General features: G+C 54.8%; 2 protein-coding genes across 3 annotated transcripts; both read right to left on the bottom strand.

Annotated features, from left to right (window-relative positions):
- Positions 1–48: 48 nt before the first annotated feature.
- On the bottom strand, positions 49–6,308 carry ARL6IP4 (ARF like GTPase 6 interacting protein 4). 2 transcript variants are annotated; one of them, XM_072880463.1, is made up of 6 exons: positions 6,184–6,308; positions 4,139–4,338; positions 3,430–3,765; positions 2,828–2,945; positions 1,310–1,379; positions 49–1,087 (listed from the first exon to the last, which is right to left on the bottom strand). In XM_072880463.1, exons 2-6 carry the CDS (start codon positions 4,323–4,325, stop codon positions 1,031–1,033), a joined length of 768 nt encoding a protein of 255 aa, XP_072736564.1. In that variant the 5' UTR covers positions 4,326–4,338; positions 6,184–6,308; the 3' UTR covers positions 49–1,030. The 2 variants fall into 2 exon arrangements, with proteins under 2 accessions (XP_072736564.1, XP_072736565.1); XM_072880464.1 differs by lacking the exon at positions 6,184–6,308 and adding an exon at positions 5,403–5,549.
- Positions 6,309–7,431: 1,123 nt separating this feature from the next.
- On the bottom strand, positions 7,432–14,323 carry OGFOD2 (2-oxoglutarate and iron dependent oxygenase domain containing 2). Its single transcript, XM_072880462.1, has 7 exons — positions 14,115–14,323; positions 13,976–14,032; positions 11,851–11,961; positions 10,746–10,845; positions 9,524–9,648; positions 8,793–9,050; positions 7,432–8,122 (listed from the first exon to the last, which is right to left on the bottom strand). The coding sequence occupies exons 1-7, from the start codon at positions 14,235–14,237 to the stop codon at positions 7,847–7,849; spliced, it is 1,050 nt and encodes a 349-aa protein (XP_072736563.1). The 5' UTR covers positions 14,238–14,323; the 3' UTR covers positions 7,432–7,846.
- Between the last annotated feature and the right edge of the window lie 1,369 nt (positions 14,324–15,692).

The raw sequence follows: 15,692 nt of genomic DNA, 5'->3' as shown, positions 1-15,692 counted from the left end.
GGGAGACTCTAGAAACAGACAAGTCACAAAACCCGAGACGTGAGCAGGCACCAGTTTAATGGGGTTACAGCAATGAACAGAACATGGAAACCCTCTGTGCAGATCACTCCTGCAGGACCTATTTGTCCTTTTTTTTTTTTTTTTTTTAACACATTTTGTAGATTTATGGACTTTGCAGTGGGGGAAAGGCCAGCTGTTTGCTTCACAGCAGCCATAGGCATGGGTCCCCAAGAAGCCCAGAACCCTAACGCTGCCTGGGGCCTGCGCTGTGGGGAAGGGACACAAGTTGCATGCAGGAACAAACAGCAATGCAAAGCCACCTCTCTGCAAAGCGTGCCTGCCCGCACCCGAGAGCAGTGTGCCAGGCCTGTGCTGCCCCAGTGCCACCTGATGAGGTGAAGCTGCAGAAGGGCTGAGTAAAGCCCCTGGGGCACAGCAGAGAGTGGCACTTGAAGGTGCAGAGGAGAGCTGCAGCCTCAGCAGAGCCATGCAGCAGCACAGCCGCTCCTCTCTGAGCGAGGTGGGCGAGTGCGAAGGACCCATGAGCCTGCAGCACCAGGTAAGCACAGGGCATGCAGATCCAGCAAGGAAGGGGCCAAGAGCAGCCCCTGAAGGGAAGAAGTGGCAGTCAGCTGCGTATTTTGCAGCCCCAGCACATACTCTGTCCTGGCCACAGCGTTGGCTCCTGCCCACCAAAGCCCAGAGCTGAGGGGCAGCAGCACCTCTAGGTGCTCAGCACCAGCGAGCCTGTCCCCAAGGTGCTGCTGAGCTCCTCCAGTGTCAAAAAGGGCACTGGGGCAAGCAGTTCCAAGTGTGTTACAGCCACACTGGCCCCAGTCAGGAGAGGGAGGGGAGCAGCTGTTTACTGGGAGATGAACTGTTAAAGTCACTCTCCTTCCCAGTCAATAACTTACAGAGCAGCTGGAAATTGCCCCTGGGGAAGCATCCTGACACGGTGCTGTCTGCGTGATCCAGAGACAGATCTGTCACGCAGCAGGACAGGCTCCCGGCATGGCTGGCACTTGTGCGCTCACTGCAGCATCCCCGTCCTCACCTGGAAGGCCAGCCCATCCCCGCGGGTGGCTTGCTGCAAAGGAGAAACACGGGTGCTCACAGCACCGTCTGCCCAAGGGTGAAGGACCACCAGCACCAACCTGCAGGGGCCCCTGTGGACCTGCCAGGGCTCAGTTTGCCCTGGTAGAGTCGGGGGGGTCCCCTGGGAGGCAAGACAACGCCTCTGGGTGCAGCAGCTCCCTGGTTGCACCCACCCACCCACCAGCAGCTCATGCTGGTGGCAAGTCCCTGCTACCTTGTTAATCTCCTTGTGTCTCTCCTTGCTGACGATTTCTTCTAGTACTTCTCCGTCTCCCTTAATAAGCCTGGAAGACAAGCACAGGCCCACAAGCTGTGAGGGCTACTAGCAAGCTCCTGCCAGCCACACTGTTTCCCAGCTGCAGAAGGCGCCTGACCCGTCCCCCCATCCCACGCCACCCCGAGGGCCGCTGTCATGCCCCAGCTCAGGCATGCAGCCACCAGCTCCCTCACAGTGGCACGTGCCCAGGACCAGGTGCTGGGCTGGCGCACCTCTAGGCAAGGCCAGTGACAGCCTACCCCTGAAGCTGCATTAGGTGACTTTTTTTTTTTGCCTTACCAATAGCACAGCAGGCTTTTCCACTGCTCTTGTGGGATTAATGTCACCACACTGCAGCAAGGACAGGTGTGGTCCCCTGAGAAACCAGCATCCCCCTGCACGGGCCAGCCGTCCCTGCCCCAGGCTGTAGGCACTGTCTGCTGTGTGCAGAGCCAGTCACGCTTGCACATGGTGGGAGAAAACACTTGCAATAAAAGGATGTCCTGCCACCCCCACTATCTGCAGAGGCTTCGCTGTCAACAGCAGTAGCCCCAACCTCTACAAAACCCCTTCCTTGTTTCACACAGAGTTCAGGTCTGGTCCTGGCTGCCCCAGGAAACTGCAGAGCCATTCAGAAACAGGTGCCAGTTTGGGCCTCAAAGGCAGCCAGACCAGGGAGCATCCTGCTGAGCAAATTCCAAGCAGTGTTGGCGGCGGCTCACACCTCCAAACACGAACAGAAATTTAATTGTCTTCATTACATGCCTTACAGGGAACCGACCTTTGTTCCACACCTCTCGGAGCCCCGCAGGCTGCCTTCTATTTTAAGACTGGACTTGTCATACCCAATTCTCTTCCGCATGATGTTTTCTGCTTGCTGAGAAGATGCAGTTTATTAAAAACTGGGTCATTCCTATTTGGCAGCTAAACGAACTTCAGTTTGATTGTTGTCTGTAACCCCAAGGGGCACACACGCTCCCTCCTCACTTGCACCCAGGTGCTAACCGGGGCTGAGCGCGTGTGCGCTTCAGAGCTGAAAGGCAAGTGCGTGAAGCAGTGGGGTAAGGAGGTGTCAGTCACCCCCCCGCTTCCTGCTCTGCCCCCGCTTGCAGAGTCCCACTTAATGGGAAGAAGCTGAACCCTTCACAGCACAGGGAACAAACCTTCTGCCTCCAGCAGCAAGTTGCTCTGCTGTCTGTATCCCACAGCTCTGGGTTGGGATGTGGCCCAGTGCCCCTTGCATGGAGCCCTGGCACAATTCGATAATTTGGTGTCAAACATGTCACTTTCTGGGTAAGTTACACCAGGTCTGATGGGAGGGGATCTGCGCCGCATCGGCTCAGGCCTTTGCTGCCGAAGGGGACCTGGGTCCACACGTGGTACTGCAGTGCCATGGACTGGCATCCTCCAGGACTCCAACCCACACAACAGGGACGGGGATGGACAACCTGCCTCCCTTTTCCCCAGGGATGATACCTGGTTCTCCCTGTTTCAGGATCCACGACTCTCCTTATGACACTCTGCCTCGCGTCCCATTCTTCCTTTGTCATTGGCTTCATAGCCTGGATTCGGGATTTTTGTTCGTCTGTCAAAACTGGAATGCATCAGTTCGTCAGAGCCGTGCTCGTGGGGCCGGCTCCTGGCCGAGGGGCACAGCACCACGCCTGACATGAACAGACACGCATGCTGCACCAATTTCCCAGTGGTGCTCGGGGTTCAGTGATGAACCATGCAAAGGAAGGGCCATTTCATGTCCCAAAGCCAGTACCAGCTTTGCCAGTTTGTTACTGCTGACCGTGACCTTCCGTCTGGCATCTTTGTTCCCCACTCACATCTATAAACTACATCTAAACTCTTCACAAATGACTCTCTGAATGCAGCTCCTTACATTTACTTGGTGTGGCTTGAAGGCGGCCACAGTACGCAGGAGAGAGGAGCATCAGGAGCTCCTCTCTGTACACAGCCCTCCTTCCCTCAGACACCTCACGTGGGTCCCAGGAAGGGCGACATGCGAGCATCTTTCCCCAGCGTGACACTTGCGTGCCCTGGCTTCAGCAGGAGGGAAACGACATCGTTACCTGGTCCGGAGTCCACCAGTGACTCCTTCTGCCACTGCTCCAGCGAGGGGCCGGGCACCACTTCTCCCTTGGCTTTCTCTTCCTTAGCCCTTTCCTTTGATTTCTTTTTTGATTTCTTCTTTATTCTCTTCTTCTTCTTTTTTTTGTCTTTCTGTTTCACTCGCTTTTTTTTGCCGTGTCGACTCTTCTTCGTTTTGGAGTCACTGTCACTGGAGTCATCAGAAGAGGAGCTGGAGGAAGAGGAAGACGAGGAGGAGCCGGTGGATGAAGATGCTGTCTCAGAGGAAGAGGTACTTGCCTTCCTCTTCTTTTTGTCCTTTCCTTCCTTCTTCTTTTCTGCAATACATAAGAAGAGGTTGAGTGGAGCAGCTCTGGCCCCGCGGCAGCAGCGATGCTGGTCATCCCCCTCCCAGCCTGGTTTCTTTCTTGCCTGAACAGCAAAGCCCCCAAAGCTGGGACAAAGACCCCTCTGTGCCGACACCTTTAACACATTACAGCATGCAGCACCACGCGGCCAGACCAGCACGCAGAGGGGCTGTAGGGCTCTGCACTTGTCAGAACGAAACTAAAATGGGCACAAAGTGCACAGCAGGGCAACAGACACCAATTTAGCTAAAAGCAGGGACCCCCTTCTCCCACCTGGGCCCCCTCTGTGCACCTGCCCCAGGAAAATGTGGTGAAAGCACGGGGTCACGGGCCTTTCCCCTACCTTCCCTAGCTGCCGCTGAGCTTGACTTGTGTCTGTGAGACCCAGAGGTCCGCTTCCTCGGAGGAGAGCTGCTGCCCCGGCGTGAGTCCTTGCTGCTTTTCCTCCTTTTCTTCTTCTTCTCCTGTCTGCTCCGAGAATTGCTTTTGCTCCTGCTTCGCGATCGCTTCCGAGACTGGGTGTGGGCCATCGTGCATCAGCCCCTGGAGGGAACGGGTCACATCAATGCCACGGGGGAGACCACCCTCGCTCAGCAGCAACGCGGCCGGCAGCCCCAAAAACCTTAAATCCAACCCTGAGCCAACCAGCCCTGGAAGACCTGCTCCTGAGTCCCCCTCTGAAGACGACGCTCATGCCTGCTCTCGCTGAGCTCCCAACGCGCAGGGGTAGGTTGAGGTTACCCATCACACGGCCGTGGCTAAACTGGATTTCACCAACCCACAAAATGGACCGCTCGGCAGAGAGCTGGGGCCACGCAGGGACAGCACTGCTATCCCCAGGCAGCCCTCGCCTGCCTCGAGACAACCGTCTGCAAGCAGGTTGGGTGTGAAACCTCCACCAGGCCTTCCCCACACTTCTCGAGCTTGTCCCTAGATGTGATGACTAAGAGAGAATTGGGCTGATCCGCACCGGGGTCGGGGTTTGCAGGCAACGCTGTGCCCCATGGCCCCGGGGACAACCCCCTGCAGCCACGGGCCGTGACGGCCCCATGGACCTGGGAGCTGTCGGGAAGAGGTGACATGCTGCACCTGCAGACGGACACCAGCAAGGTATGATCGATGCTGCGGCGACAGTCAGCAGAATGAAACATCCTCCCCAAGCTGAACACAGAGTCAATCACCCCATTATTTAAAATGCCGAGAGCAGGCGTGAGCCAAGGGAAGGAATGAATTTTTAATATTCCAATTTGCTTTTAGAAAACAGATTATGCATTGAGCTGGCATCCCTGTCCATCAGCCTGACCGGCTGCCAGCAGCCACAGGCCAGAGACGGCATGATATATGCTCTCATTAATTTAAAAAACAAACTGGCACCGTCAGCAGAGCAGTATCTGCGAAATTCTTTCTCACAGCCACCATCCAACTACCACATTTAATTAATTGCATGTTTACCACCTCGACGTTCCCAAGCAGCGATTCGCTCCCAAGTAAATCAGATCTTTGACTGATTTCCAAACGGAAATTTCAATCAGAAAAAAAAAAAATCCAAGACAATTAAGGACACGCAGGGAACTTTCTGAGGATAAGAGTCCTTCATCAACACGCACCCAGCAGCCATCCCTCACACCAGGGCCTCGCTGGCAGGACAGCATTTGAGTCTCGGGTCCGCTCCATTCATGGACGTGGTGGCAGGACCCGCTTTTATACAACCGCGGCAACAGGGTCAACGGATACGGAGCTGGGTGCAGACAGGAGCATCCCAGCGAGTCCGGGGCGACGCCGCGGGAAGAGGCCGAGCCCCAAGTCCATCACGGCAGCACCCCAGGCTGGTCGCGCCCCAAAGCTGGCATCCTGCCTCCACTCTGCCACCAGGTCCATGGCCACTGCGGGGCAGCTCCTCCTGCCCACCCAGCTTCACCCAGACCCGGCCCGCAGGCGGAGGGGCAGCCCTTTCCCTCTCACCCCAACCCAGGGAGCCTGCGGCATGCTGGCCCTTTAAGAGCTCAGCACGAAGTGTGCTGGCCCTTTAAGTGCTTCGCACAAGGTGCACTGGCCCTTTAAGAGCTCAGCAAGAGGTGCTCTGGCCCTTTAAGAGCTTAGCACAAGGCATACTGACCCTTTAAGAACCTGCGCAAGGCGCCTTGGCCCTTTAAGAGCTCAATACTAAGTGCACTGGCCCTTTAAGAGCCCGGCGCAAGGCGCGGCCCCTTTAAGAGCGCGGCCCGGCGTGTCCGGCTCTTCCAACAGCCCCCCCCCGCCTAACGGTGCCACGGCAGCGCGCATGCGTGACCCCCCCACCTCCCCCGGTGTCCTCAGCCGGGACGGCCGCTCCGGCCCGGCCCCGCGGCAGGTGAGAGGGAGGGAGGAGGGGAGGAGGGCGGGACTCACCGCGGCCGGGCCGGGCCGGGCCGGGCCGGGCCCCTGCGCCGCCCCGCCGGCACCGAGCGGGGCACCCGCCGCCGGGCCCGCGCTGGCCTTTCCCCGCCACTTCCGGCCGCCGTGCGCTGGGCCGGCCGGCAGCTGGGCCGCGCTCTTTGGTTCCGGGGTCCGCCGGGCCTGCCCAGCCCCGCGGCACCCGCCGGGCCAGCGCCGGTCTTGCCCTTCAGCTTAAATTTTTGGGCCTAATTCAGACGGGGATAGGAAGCGCTGACGTCTTCTGCTGAAGGAAATGAAAACTTGACAATTGGTTTTCTTGATACCAGCCCTTTGGCTCCGTGCACAAACATAACGGCCCCTTTCCTTCCCGAGATGCAATTTTAATGGGTTTTGCTAATGAAAAGCTAATCAGTGCTGTGTGCTAATGGCATCCCTGGCCAAAAATACAGGGGATCTGCTGGGAAGGCTTAAATCCGCACCCTTTGTGCAAGCTGTACCGGCTCACATTCAGCCTTTCACAATTATCAACGATGCAAAGTCCGCACGCTGTAATTACTGCAGTTGAATAAATGAATGAAAAAGCCCCTTATAAACGCAGTGGCATACATGTGTATCAAATGTATACAATTAGCTTCCCACAGAGCCAAATGCAGCCACCAAATAAAAAGATATTTGGCTTCTTTAATTTGTTTTGTAGCTGGGAGAGTCTGTGATTTCAGCCAGCCAGCAGTAAGGCGGGGAAAGCACTTGACCCTCCGCTTGCATCGGCTGCCAGGGGATCTTGGTGCCGAATTCAGAAGTCCCAGGCCTGCCTGCTGCACCCAGGCTGAGATGGTTATTTTCTATTTTCACTTGTTCACATAACTAAAGGAAGGGAGTTAAATGTACACTCTGCCTTCCCCTCTGGAAAGTTTCGCTATGTTGCAGGTAGCTCCCACAGCTTTGTCTCTAAAGCCCGTTTCTGCCTGTTTAGTAACATTCACGCTATCTTTGAAAGGGAAATTTGTGCCCAAAAGAGCTCGTGGAGGCCTTCAGAGATCCTCTCAGCCACCCTGTGGGATCAGCTCTCCCTATATTGTTCCCGATGGATTTTTCTGAGCCTGGGTTAGGTAAATGGTGATGATAATTCCATGCCATTCCCAGCAGCCTGTTGAGCATCACCTGTATCTCACTTTTGAGCAGATCCTTCACTGTCACCCAACAACAAAAAGCTCTTCCCCTTCCCCTGGGAGAGGACAGGAGTCCCTGCAAATAGCAGAGCAGTGGTAAGTGCAGGGCTTTATTGTACCGTTCTTTTCCATTTACAGCAGGACCCGCGATGCTGCTGTTGGCACAGAGCTCTTCACAAAGGCCAAGCAACTCCGGGTGTTTTCCCCGTACACCTGAAAATATTTACGGAGCCTTTGCGGTGAATCAAAGTGTTAAGGCTTCCTACACCTTCCAAGCAGTCCTCCGGCCCGAGCGTGAGCCCTGGGGAGCCTGACTACCAGCTCCTTCAGCTGTCCAGGCAGCTGGCTTCCCTAACCCCAGCAGGACTGGTTTTGCATCACTTTCCAAGGCGCTTGCTACTTCTTACATGACTCATGCATCCATCAAAGAGTCTGTTAGCGCAGTCTGAGAGGTCAGAAAGGAGCTTTAGGCAACTTGGTCTGGAGAAATCAGGCCCTACTGTCTGCTACCACAAGGAACAGAGATTCACAGTCTCGGGCGCATCATCTTCAAGGGTTTCTGTGAACCCATCTCCAAACCCCTCTGCTTCCACCAGCTCAGGTTTCTTGTTGCACATGGGGCAGAGCTGGTTGCGGATGGCAGATGACCTCATCCAAATAATGAGGTTCCAGCGTTCCCCGGAGGCAATGGGAAGCGCCCCATGGATCTGTCCTCCTCGGTGTAACAGCCCCTGGGCTCCCACATGTTCGATCTCTATGTACTTTGGCACAGGGGTAGGATCCTGGAACAAAGGGAGGTGGATACAGCATTACACCAGAAAGTCCCTAGCAGAACAAAGCTCAAATAGTTGAAACTTTTACTTGTCACCTCTTCACCCGCAGCACCCAGTGAGCAACATGGAGGGGACTCCCTGCACCTCTGAAATGCAGCCACTTCAGCGGTGGCTTGGCAGCAGTTTAGTACAACTGTTTCCCAGTAAGACATTCTCAGTGCCAGGTCCAGAGGGAGTTTAAAGGCAGAGTTTCAATCAAAAAAACCTGTTTCACCAGTGTATGGGAGCTTTTACCCTTCTCTTGCCAGGAGTCCCCTGGAAATAGGGGCTATGGATTTAGGTTTAAGTCTCATCTGAAATAAATTTCTTCTCTCTCTCTCTCAGCGCCTCCCTGCTCACTATTTCAGTTGTGGAAAGATGGGCTGGTTTGTTTCACTCTGGTTTTTACTACGATAGCTGTCTCTGTCCCCTCTTTGAAGCTTAAATATTGGTAACGTGCTTGTAGCAGAAAAGGCTCCTGTATAACCAAGGCATTTAAAAAAATGGGGAAGGGACAGAGCAGGTCTGACTGTCAGAAGTGGATAATTTTTTTTAGAACACTGTTGATGTCTTGAAACTGGGGGTGTGAAGGGCTAGAAGGGAATAGAATCAGCGTCCAGATTAGGAATATGCTCAATACCTGGCTGAAATCCCCAAAGTACAAATTGCCTTCAGTGAAGTCTTTTCCCAGTGAAACGTTTAAGGTGACTTCTGCATTGTCATAGTGAGAGCTCAAATCCAGATCTTCGTGCAGTGAGTACTTGACAACAAATGCTTTATGGCTGTCCAGACAAGCGCCTCCCCAGTCGGGATAAAGCAGTGCCGTTATGGGCTGCAGGTATTTTTCACGCAGGGGTGTGATGAAAGTTTCATCCATCCCAAGCTCATTTAGCAAAACCTGTCTCAAAGAGAAGAGATGGGAACAGCTGACCAACTACATCTGGTGTTTCATCAGAGCTGCTGCAGAGCTGTCTTGTTCTCTTCCAACCCTGCTGCTTGCTCAGATAAAGAACGTTAGAGCAAAGGCTCCAGCTACAGGCAAAAGAAGAAGGATCAAGGTGGAAAGTGATGGGGAAAAGACACAGTAAGACCAGAAGTTAAGTGTTCTTTAAAAATGGACTCCTTGATTTAAATGTGTATTGCTTAAATACAAGGTGCTCTTTGCTCTGAGATACCAACTCCCATCCCCTGTCCTTTTGTCTGTGTAACACACATTCCCTCAACCCTTTCACTTCAAAGGGGCTGTACTCAAACTGCTCTGTGCTCAAATTACAGACATTTTGGAAGGGAAAGGAGTGTGAAGTGAGGAGGTAAATGGAGTCTGCTTGTGAACACTCCCCCTAAAGAAGCGCAAGAACTAGTGAGTCCTACCCCATAGTTATTCATACTGTTGGGCCTGCCTTTAGGCATGTCCGACTGCTCAAAGTTCTCCAGCTCATCCACAAAGGCTTGGCAGAACTCCTCTGTGAACACTGGGAGTCGATAGATCCTCTTATCTGTCAAGAGAAGGGAGACACCATTTGCTGGGGAAAATAACAGGTAAGCGTCTTCTTGGCTGTCATGCTGTCTAGCTACACTGTGCTGGTGTCAGTGAGAATGTAGGATCCACGTGCTTTGCTTTGTGCTCAGGCTGCTCAAAGGGCTGGAACCATTCCCTGGGATCAGCTCTGGGATGTATTTGTTGTTTTTCACGTTGGCCCCTCATTTCCAGGCTTCCCCATCCAGTCGGGAGATCTGGCACCGATTTAAATGCCTGCTGTAGGTGCCAAGGAAATGTTTTGAGAGAGTCTAGAGGGAGGGTGGTGAATCAACGGCTCATCACAGGCAGTCTGAATACAGCCTCCTGGAAGAAGGAGACTCAAGGTCATTTAGGGGATGGGGAATTCACTCATCCAGTGACAACCTTTTGGGAAGACCAGGCCTTCTGAGCTGCCTTTCAGGGTAGAGCCCTAAAGGTCTGTGTAAGGGGAGCTCAGTATCGAGGATATAGAAGCTAAGACAGTGTGAAAAGGCTGTGTGCCTGGAAATTGTGCCTTGGACAAATCCAGGAGCCCTGCACATACACAACATTTGTGTCTGTCTTTTTGTCTTGAGAAAAGGAGACAACTTTGCAGCTTCCACTCTACATTTTGTCAGCATTTCTGGTAGGGAGAAAGCTTCACAGATGCCTCCAGGGAAGCTTAAAACCCAGATCTCTTTTTAAAAGACTGAAATCGAGACTGAAACTATTTCAGCTCAGACTAACCAACAGGGATTGTCTGAAATGGTAAAGCACTCGGGGAGGGAAAACCAAGCTCCCCAGGTTAACAGTGTCCCTTCAGCAGGCTCCCCCGTGAGGTTGTGGTACAACCAAAATCCCAGCCCTGCTGCAGCTAGAGCCTGGAAAAGCAGAAAACAGGATCTCATCCAGAACATAACTGCTGTGCAATACTGCCTCTCCAGAGACTCTCGTCAAGCACAAAATAACATCCTGTTTGTCTCAGCTGTGTATCAAATCTGAGCTATTAAAGACAGGGCTTGAAAACAGCTGTCATCACTGAAGTTGCAGTGTCAGACGGGGAGATCTTTGTGGCTGATGTGTTGTTTTCTTTACCTGAGAAGGACTCGATGTAGCGCAGAAGGCCATGGAGATGAGCATCCGGCGATGAGCAGTATCTCACAATTTCTAGAAAATCTGGGGCCAGGAATGAATCCTGGCATCCAGGGAAGGAGGATAAAAATACACAGAAACACAATTAGCCTGCGCAGTCTTTCACAGCCCAAGAGGGAAATGGACTTCCAGGCAGCCACAGGAAAATATGTAGAGTCTAGGGAGCAAGGCTGATAGTCACACTTGGGTTACTTCTGTGGCAGGAAATGCAGAATGTTACTGGTGTTTTTTCTTGGTGGTTTAGGTAAGTTGCTGCTTGCTGTAGTTCATGGGTTTCTAAGTATAACTGGCCAGATTTATCCTTAGCGTAATGGGAAAGAGCCTGGCTCACCTTATGGACTCCTAACAGGTGAGTGCAGTGTCTTTCCTAGCCGATTTAGCATCTTGTTATGGCCTCAGCACAACAGCGTGACTACGCTCTGCTGTAAGCACTTCCCCACACAGATCATGACAGACAACAGCAGAATTTGTTACTAAAGGATCGTGGAGCAGTAAATCTGTGCAAACTTGTTTGTGTGTTACTGCTGATCTGTGGTAATTATCCAGCTAGGAAGTCTTGGGTCTGGCAAACACAAGGAAATTCAAAGCAGAGTAGCCCACAACAACAAGGGCTACCCTGCATTTGCGGTGGGGTATATACATGCAAGCAGCCTGCTGCCCCCCTTCAGACGATAGTCACTAGTAACTTGTCCATGTGTTAAGCCCATAAATGCTGATTTCTGTGGCTGTTCGTTAGACCTCACCGACGCTGTTTGCTGCAATGATGCTTTAGGTCTAAATTACTAATGGTATTCTGAGTCCAGTACCAGGTGCTGGTGCAACTTAAATATAGAATGACCCTTACCTGGCTATAAACCAGGTGGAATCTTGCCTGGAGAATATACTACACTGTGAAAGTTTTTAATTCAGTTTTGATATGCTACGCTTTGGTTTTAATTCAGTCCAGCTCTAGCACTGTGGGCAATCCCGAGAAGAGGGCTTCCTACTGCAAAAATAAACTGTCAGGCAACTCCTTGGGTGCAAAAGAGATTCCAAACATACTGTCTACCTGCAGAATGTACACTTCTGGGTGTTTTCGTTTGTAGCACTTTGAGATGATGGCTTTGCGTTCCACTGACTGATGAGCTAACTGTTTTCTTCTCTGCACTTCTGCCTCAATCTACAAGTAAACAACAGAGCATATTGTTAGAAAATCAAAAGGGATAACTAAAACAATTCCAGGAATTTGCTCATTGTTTTAAGCCAGTTATTTTTGTTCCGGGCACCTCTGGGAGAGAGAGTGTATGCCTTTGCTTTTCTGTAGTCAAAACAAGTCCAATAAATATCTGAAAAGCCAAATGCCTAAGAGGGATTTGAGACACGTTCTCATTATGGATGGCTTAAAAAATAACTGAAGTCTTTCCATGGACATGTCAAGTGGAGCTACAAGGTTTCAGCCCTTTCAGGCATTCTGACGCCTCATGAATTGCCGGCCTACGCTTTAAGAGTCTGGTTTGTGTTCTGACAATATAAGCATTGTCCAAAATAAAGACATTTGCTGGGAGGGAGACAGGACTTGTCATGAAGGGATTACTGCTAAGTGTTGTGGGGACAGGCTAATCTGTCATTTCAGAGGAGACAGCTGTAGTAGCAGCTGATTCAGGCAGCTCTTCCTATTTAATAACCCCCCATAAGATTAGTTTATAACAGTTTATATCAGCAAAAAGGAAGGAGGGTGTGACCAGTACCCCCTGCTCCCGACCCCTAGTAATGTGGTTAGCATAACTAACGCCATTTTATAAGGCAAGCAGCCATTCTCTGTGACCGAGCAGGTCACGTATTCATTCCCTGTCCCTCATTATCAGGCCCTGAAGGTCCTGTGAACCAAGTAGATGGACCAAACAGATTTCTTCTTCCCCTCCCTGCCGGACTCAAGGTTCCTGGGCACCAGGCTGATTACTCCCATCCTTGCTGGCCTTGAAGGTCCCAGGCACCCGGCCAGCCAGGTGTTGTTGATGTCCCCGTCACAGAACAGGGAAGCGTAACAGCACCCAGAGCACTGTCTATAAAATCAAGCAGTTACAGCCCTAAGTGGGGAACTTGGACTGGAACTGTTGTGGGACAGTAACAGCTGTGACCAGGGATGCCTCCACTGTCGTCTGCTGCCTCCGCATATTGAGTGAGTGACTCGTATTCTTTTATATGATTTTTGAGTCTAGATTATGATTGTTATATTGATACAGCAAACCGTGTCTTAAGACCTGAGCCCATCTGCAGAGGGTCCAGGTGATTAGAAATTGTAAGTTAAATTAGGATCTAGAAATCCTAAGTTAAGTTGTATTACAAATTCTGTATTACACTGCTTATTGTGCTACATTGATTCTGCTTGTAGAAATCCTGTGCCATTCTAATCATAAATTCTGTGCTATGCCAATCACAACATCCTGTTAAGAAAATAAAGCTTTAATCGTAACTAGGATTTAGTGCTGGCATCATCCTGCCAAGGACCCCTACAAGAACCTGTCTGTCCCCTTAGTGCCGGGTGAAATTGGAGCTGGTTGTGTGACAGGTCTCTGTCCCTAGCCTGGAAAGAAACACAGATCCCTCCCTGACAGAGTGCCCCGGGGCAGTTCTTGCGATACGCCCGGGGCAGCGCTGCCCTCCCCGGCAGATCCCATGTGCGCGCTGCAGGATCCCCGGTGATCCCATCTCAGGGCACCCTTTAAAGGTGACGGAGAAAAAGAAGGGATGAGGAAAGACAAACTAGAAGGCGCTGGGAGCCAGCGGGCTGAAACCAGTCAGGGAGCGGCACGGAAGGCCGTTTCCATAACGCGCTGACTTACAGTATTTACTCCAGGGACAGCACCGGCAGCCTCCCGCCCCGGATCAAGGCGCCAGCGGGGAATTTCTCCCTTCGGTCTCTGCCCGGCACCGGCTTTGGTCAGGAGAAGGCGCCGGGGAGCTGCGCCCCAGCTCTGTCTGGGCCAGGGCTTCTGGCTTCGGCAAGCCTCCCCGGCTCCTTTCACCGCCCGCGTCGGCCCCCGGCCCCCGCCCACCCGTGCGTGTGGAAAAGCCGCAGGTGAGGCGGGGTGCCCTGAGGCAGCCGGGTGCGGCGGGCCGGCCCCCTGAGGCGGGGGCTCCCGGCAGGGAAGGGAAGCAAAGCAAAGCGCCCGGCCCGCTCTGACAGGATTTACCTCCCGCAGCGCGGCTCTGAACTCCTCCTCGCTCCGGCAGCCCCGCTCCCGCAGCGCCTGCAACACACGCGGCCCGTCACCCACCGCCCGGACTCGGCCGCCGCCGCCGGGTTGGGGGTGCCCGCCGCCCCGCCGTTACCCGCCCGTGGTCGCGGCGGAGCTGCCCCTCGTCCCGGTACCGGACGTGCAGCCCGTAGCGCTCCACGAAGACGTTATCCGAGAAGAAGCAGGCGCAGGCCAGGAACGGGCGGCCCGCGGACATGTTTCCCGCCGGCGGACGGGCAGGGGCGGCGCCGGGCGCGGGTCCAGCCGCCAAAAGGCTCCGCCGCGCCGGGGGTGGGGGGGGGGGGGAAGCGCCGCTTCCGGCCGGGCTGGCGTGAGCCAGGGCGCGTCGGCAAATTCCGAACGCGGAGAAAAACGAGGGGAGGCGAAACGTGCCGGTTTTCTCCCGTTTTATGCTTCTTTTTTGTAATTTCGGTGGCGTCACCGCGGCCGCGGCCTGCAGCGATGCCGCTTCCCCACAGCCCCCCGCCCCAGTCCTTGGCAAGGCCCAGGCCGCGCTTCCAGCCCGTGTCGGCCCCGTGGCTGACTCGGCGCCGACGCGGGCAAGGAGCGCCCGGGGCCCGGGCTCACACCGCAGGGGGCGGCGGCGGCGGCGCGGCGGGCGGGACACCCGCTCCCTTGACGGGGGGAGCCGAGGAGCGGGGCCGGGCCTGCTCGGGGCGGCAACGTCCGCCGAGGGTTCCTTGCAGACGGTCCCTGAGAGCCACCGCCACGCCCCTCCCCGGGCCGCGCCCGCGCCTGGGCGCGCGGCCGTCGTGCCCGCGCGGGCAGGGGACGCGGCCGGCGGGGGCAGCCCCGGCCCGGCCCGGCCCGGCCCATGCTGGCCATGGACTCGGCGCTGCAGGTGGCCGAGGAGGAGGTGGTGGCGGCCGAGTCGTGCGGCCCCAGCAGCAAGTTCGAGGACATCTACCGGCTGCTGGCCGAGGGCTGCTTCCCGCCCAGCTTCTGCTCCATCAAGAGGAAGAACCTCAAGCGCTACGCCCAGAAGTTCGTCGTCGACGGTGGGGACCCGGGTGGCAGCGCGGGACAGCCCGGACGGGGCCTGCCGGGCCGGGGGGGGCGCGGCGGCAGCGCCCGCCTTGCCCTTGCCCTTGGCCGCGGCCTCCCCTGCGGCCGCGGGGATGAAGGGCCCGAGCGGGCGGGGAGGGCCCAGGGTCGCTGCGGAGGCGTGCGGGGACGGCGACCTGCTGGCACGGAGGCGAAGGCGTGCCGGCCCCCTCAGAGAGGAGGACAGCCGTGCCGTCCCCACAGCACGGGGGGGTGCGTGGCTTCTTTGCCCTCTGCAGAGAGGGAGCCGCGGGATGCCGCCTGGCCGGTACCCGGTGCCTCGCTCGTCCCGCCTCTGTGCCTTGGCATCGCTTTTGGGGCGTGGAGTGGGGATTGCGGCAACCTGGGGTAGCACCGGTGCGCAGCGGGGTAGGCCAGAGCTGGCCTCTGGAGACCAAGGTGGCTTTGTCTTAGCGGAGGATTTTGCTCAGCCCTGGGTGCAGAAAAGAGGTCACGGGGTTTACGTGGGGGTGATTCCAGTCTAGCAGCTTCTCCAGAGGCATTACAGAAGCTCCCAAAGCAACAGTCCCCCTTTGTCATGTCTCACCTGTTCTTCCTGATGTAGAAAATTACCCTTTCATTGGGACTGAGCAGCTGAAATTACTGT

The sequence above is a fragment of the Ciconia boyciana genome, chromosome 15 (genome assembly GCF_034638445.1).
Source record: "Ciconia boyciana chromosome 15, ASM3463844v1, whole genome shotgun sequence".
NCBI classification, from domain to species: Eukaryota; Metazoa; Chordata; class Aves; order Ciconiiformes; family Ciconiidae; genus Ciconia; species Ciconia boyciana.
Note: the sequence above shows the minus strand (reverse complement) of the source record. Positions and strands in the feature narration are given on the sequence as shown.

Bases quoted from the DNA above. Each gene is read 5' to 3' on its own strand.
- ARL6IP4 (XM_072880463.1), bottom strand. From the start codon at position 4,325: ATGGCCCACACCCAGTCTCGGAAGCGATCGCGAAGCAGGAGCAAAAGC. The intron at 3,766-4,138 runs GTAGGGGAAAGG...TATGTATTGCAG, and splicing joins CTCAGCGGCAGCTAGGGAAG to AAAAGAAGAAGGAAGGAAAG. The intron at 1,380-2,827 runs GTATCATCCCTG...CTTGTCTTCCAG, and splicing joins CCTGAAACAGGGAGAACCAG to GCTTATTAAGGGAGACGGAG.
- OGFOD2 (XM_072880462.1), bottom strand. From the start codon at position 14,237: ATGTCCGCGGGCCGCCCGTTCCTGGCCTGCGCCTGCTTCTTCTCGGAT. The intron at 14,033-14,114 runs GTAACGGCGGGG...CGTGTGTTGCAG, and splicing joins TCCGCCGCGACCACGGGCGG to GCGCTGCGGGAGCGGGGCTG. The intron at 10,846-11,850 runs GTAGACAGTATG...CCTGGATGCCAG, and splicing joins CAGAAGTGTACATTCTGCAG to GATTCATTCCTGGCCCCAGA.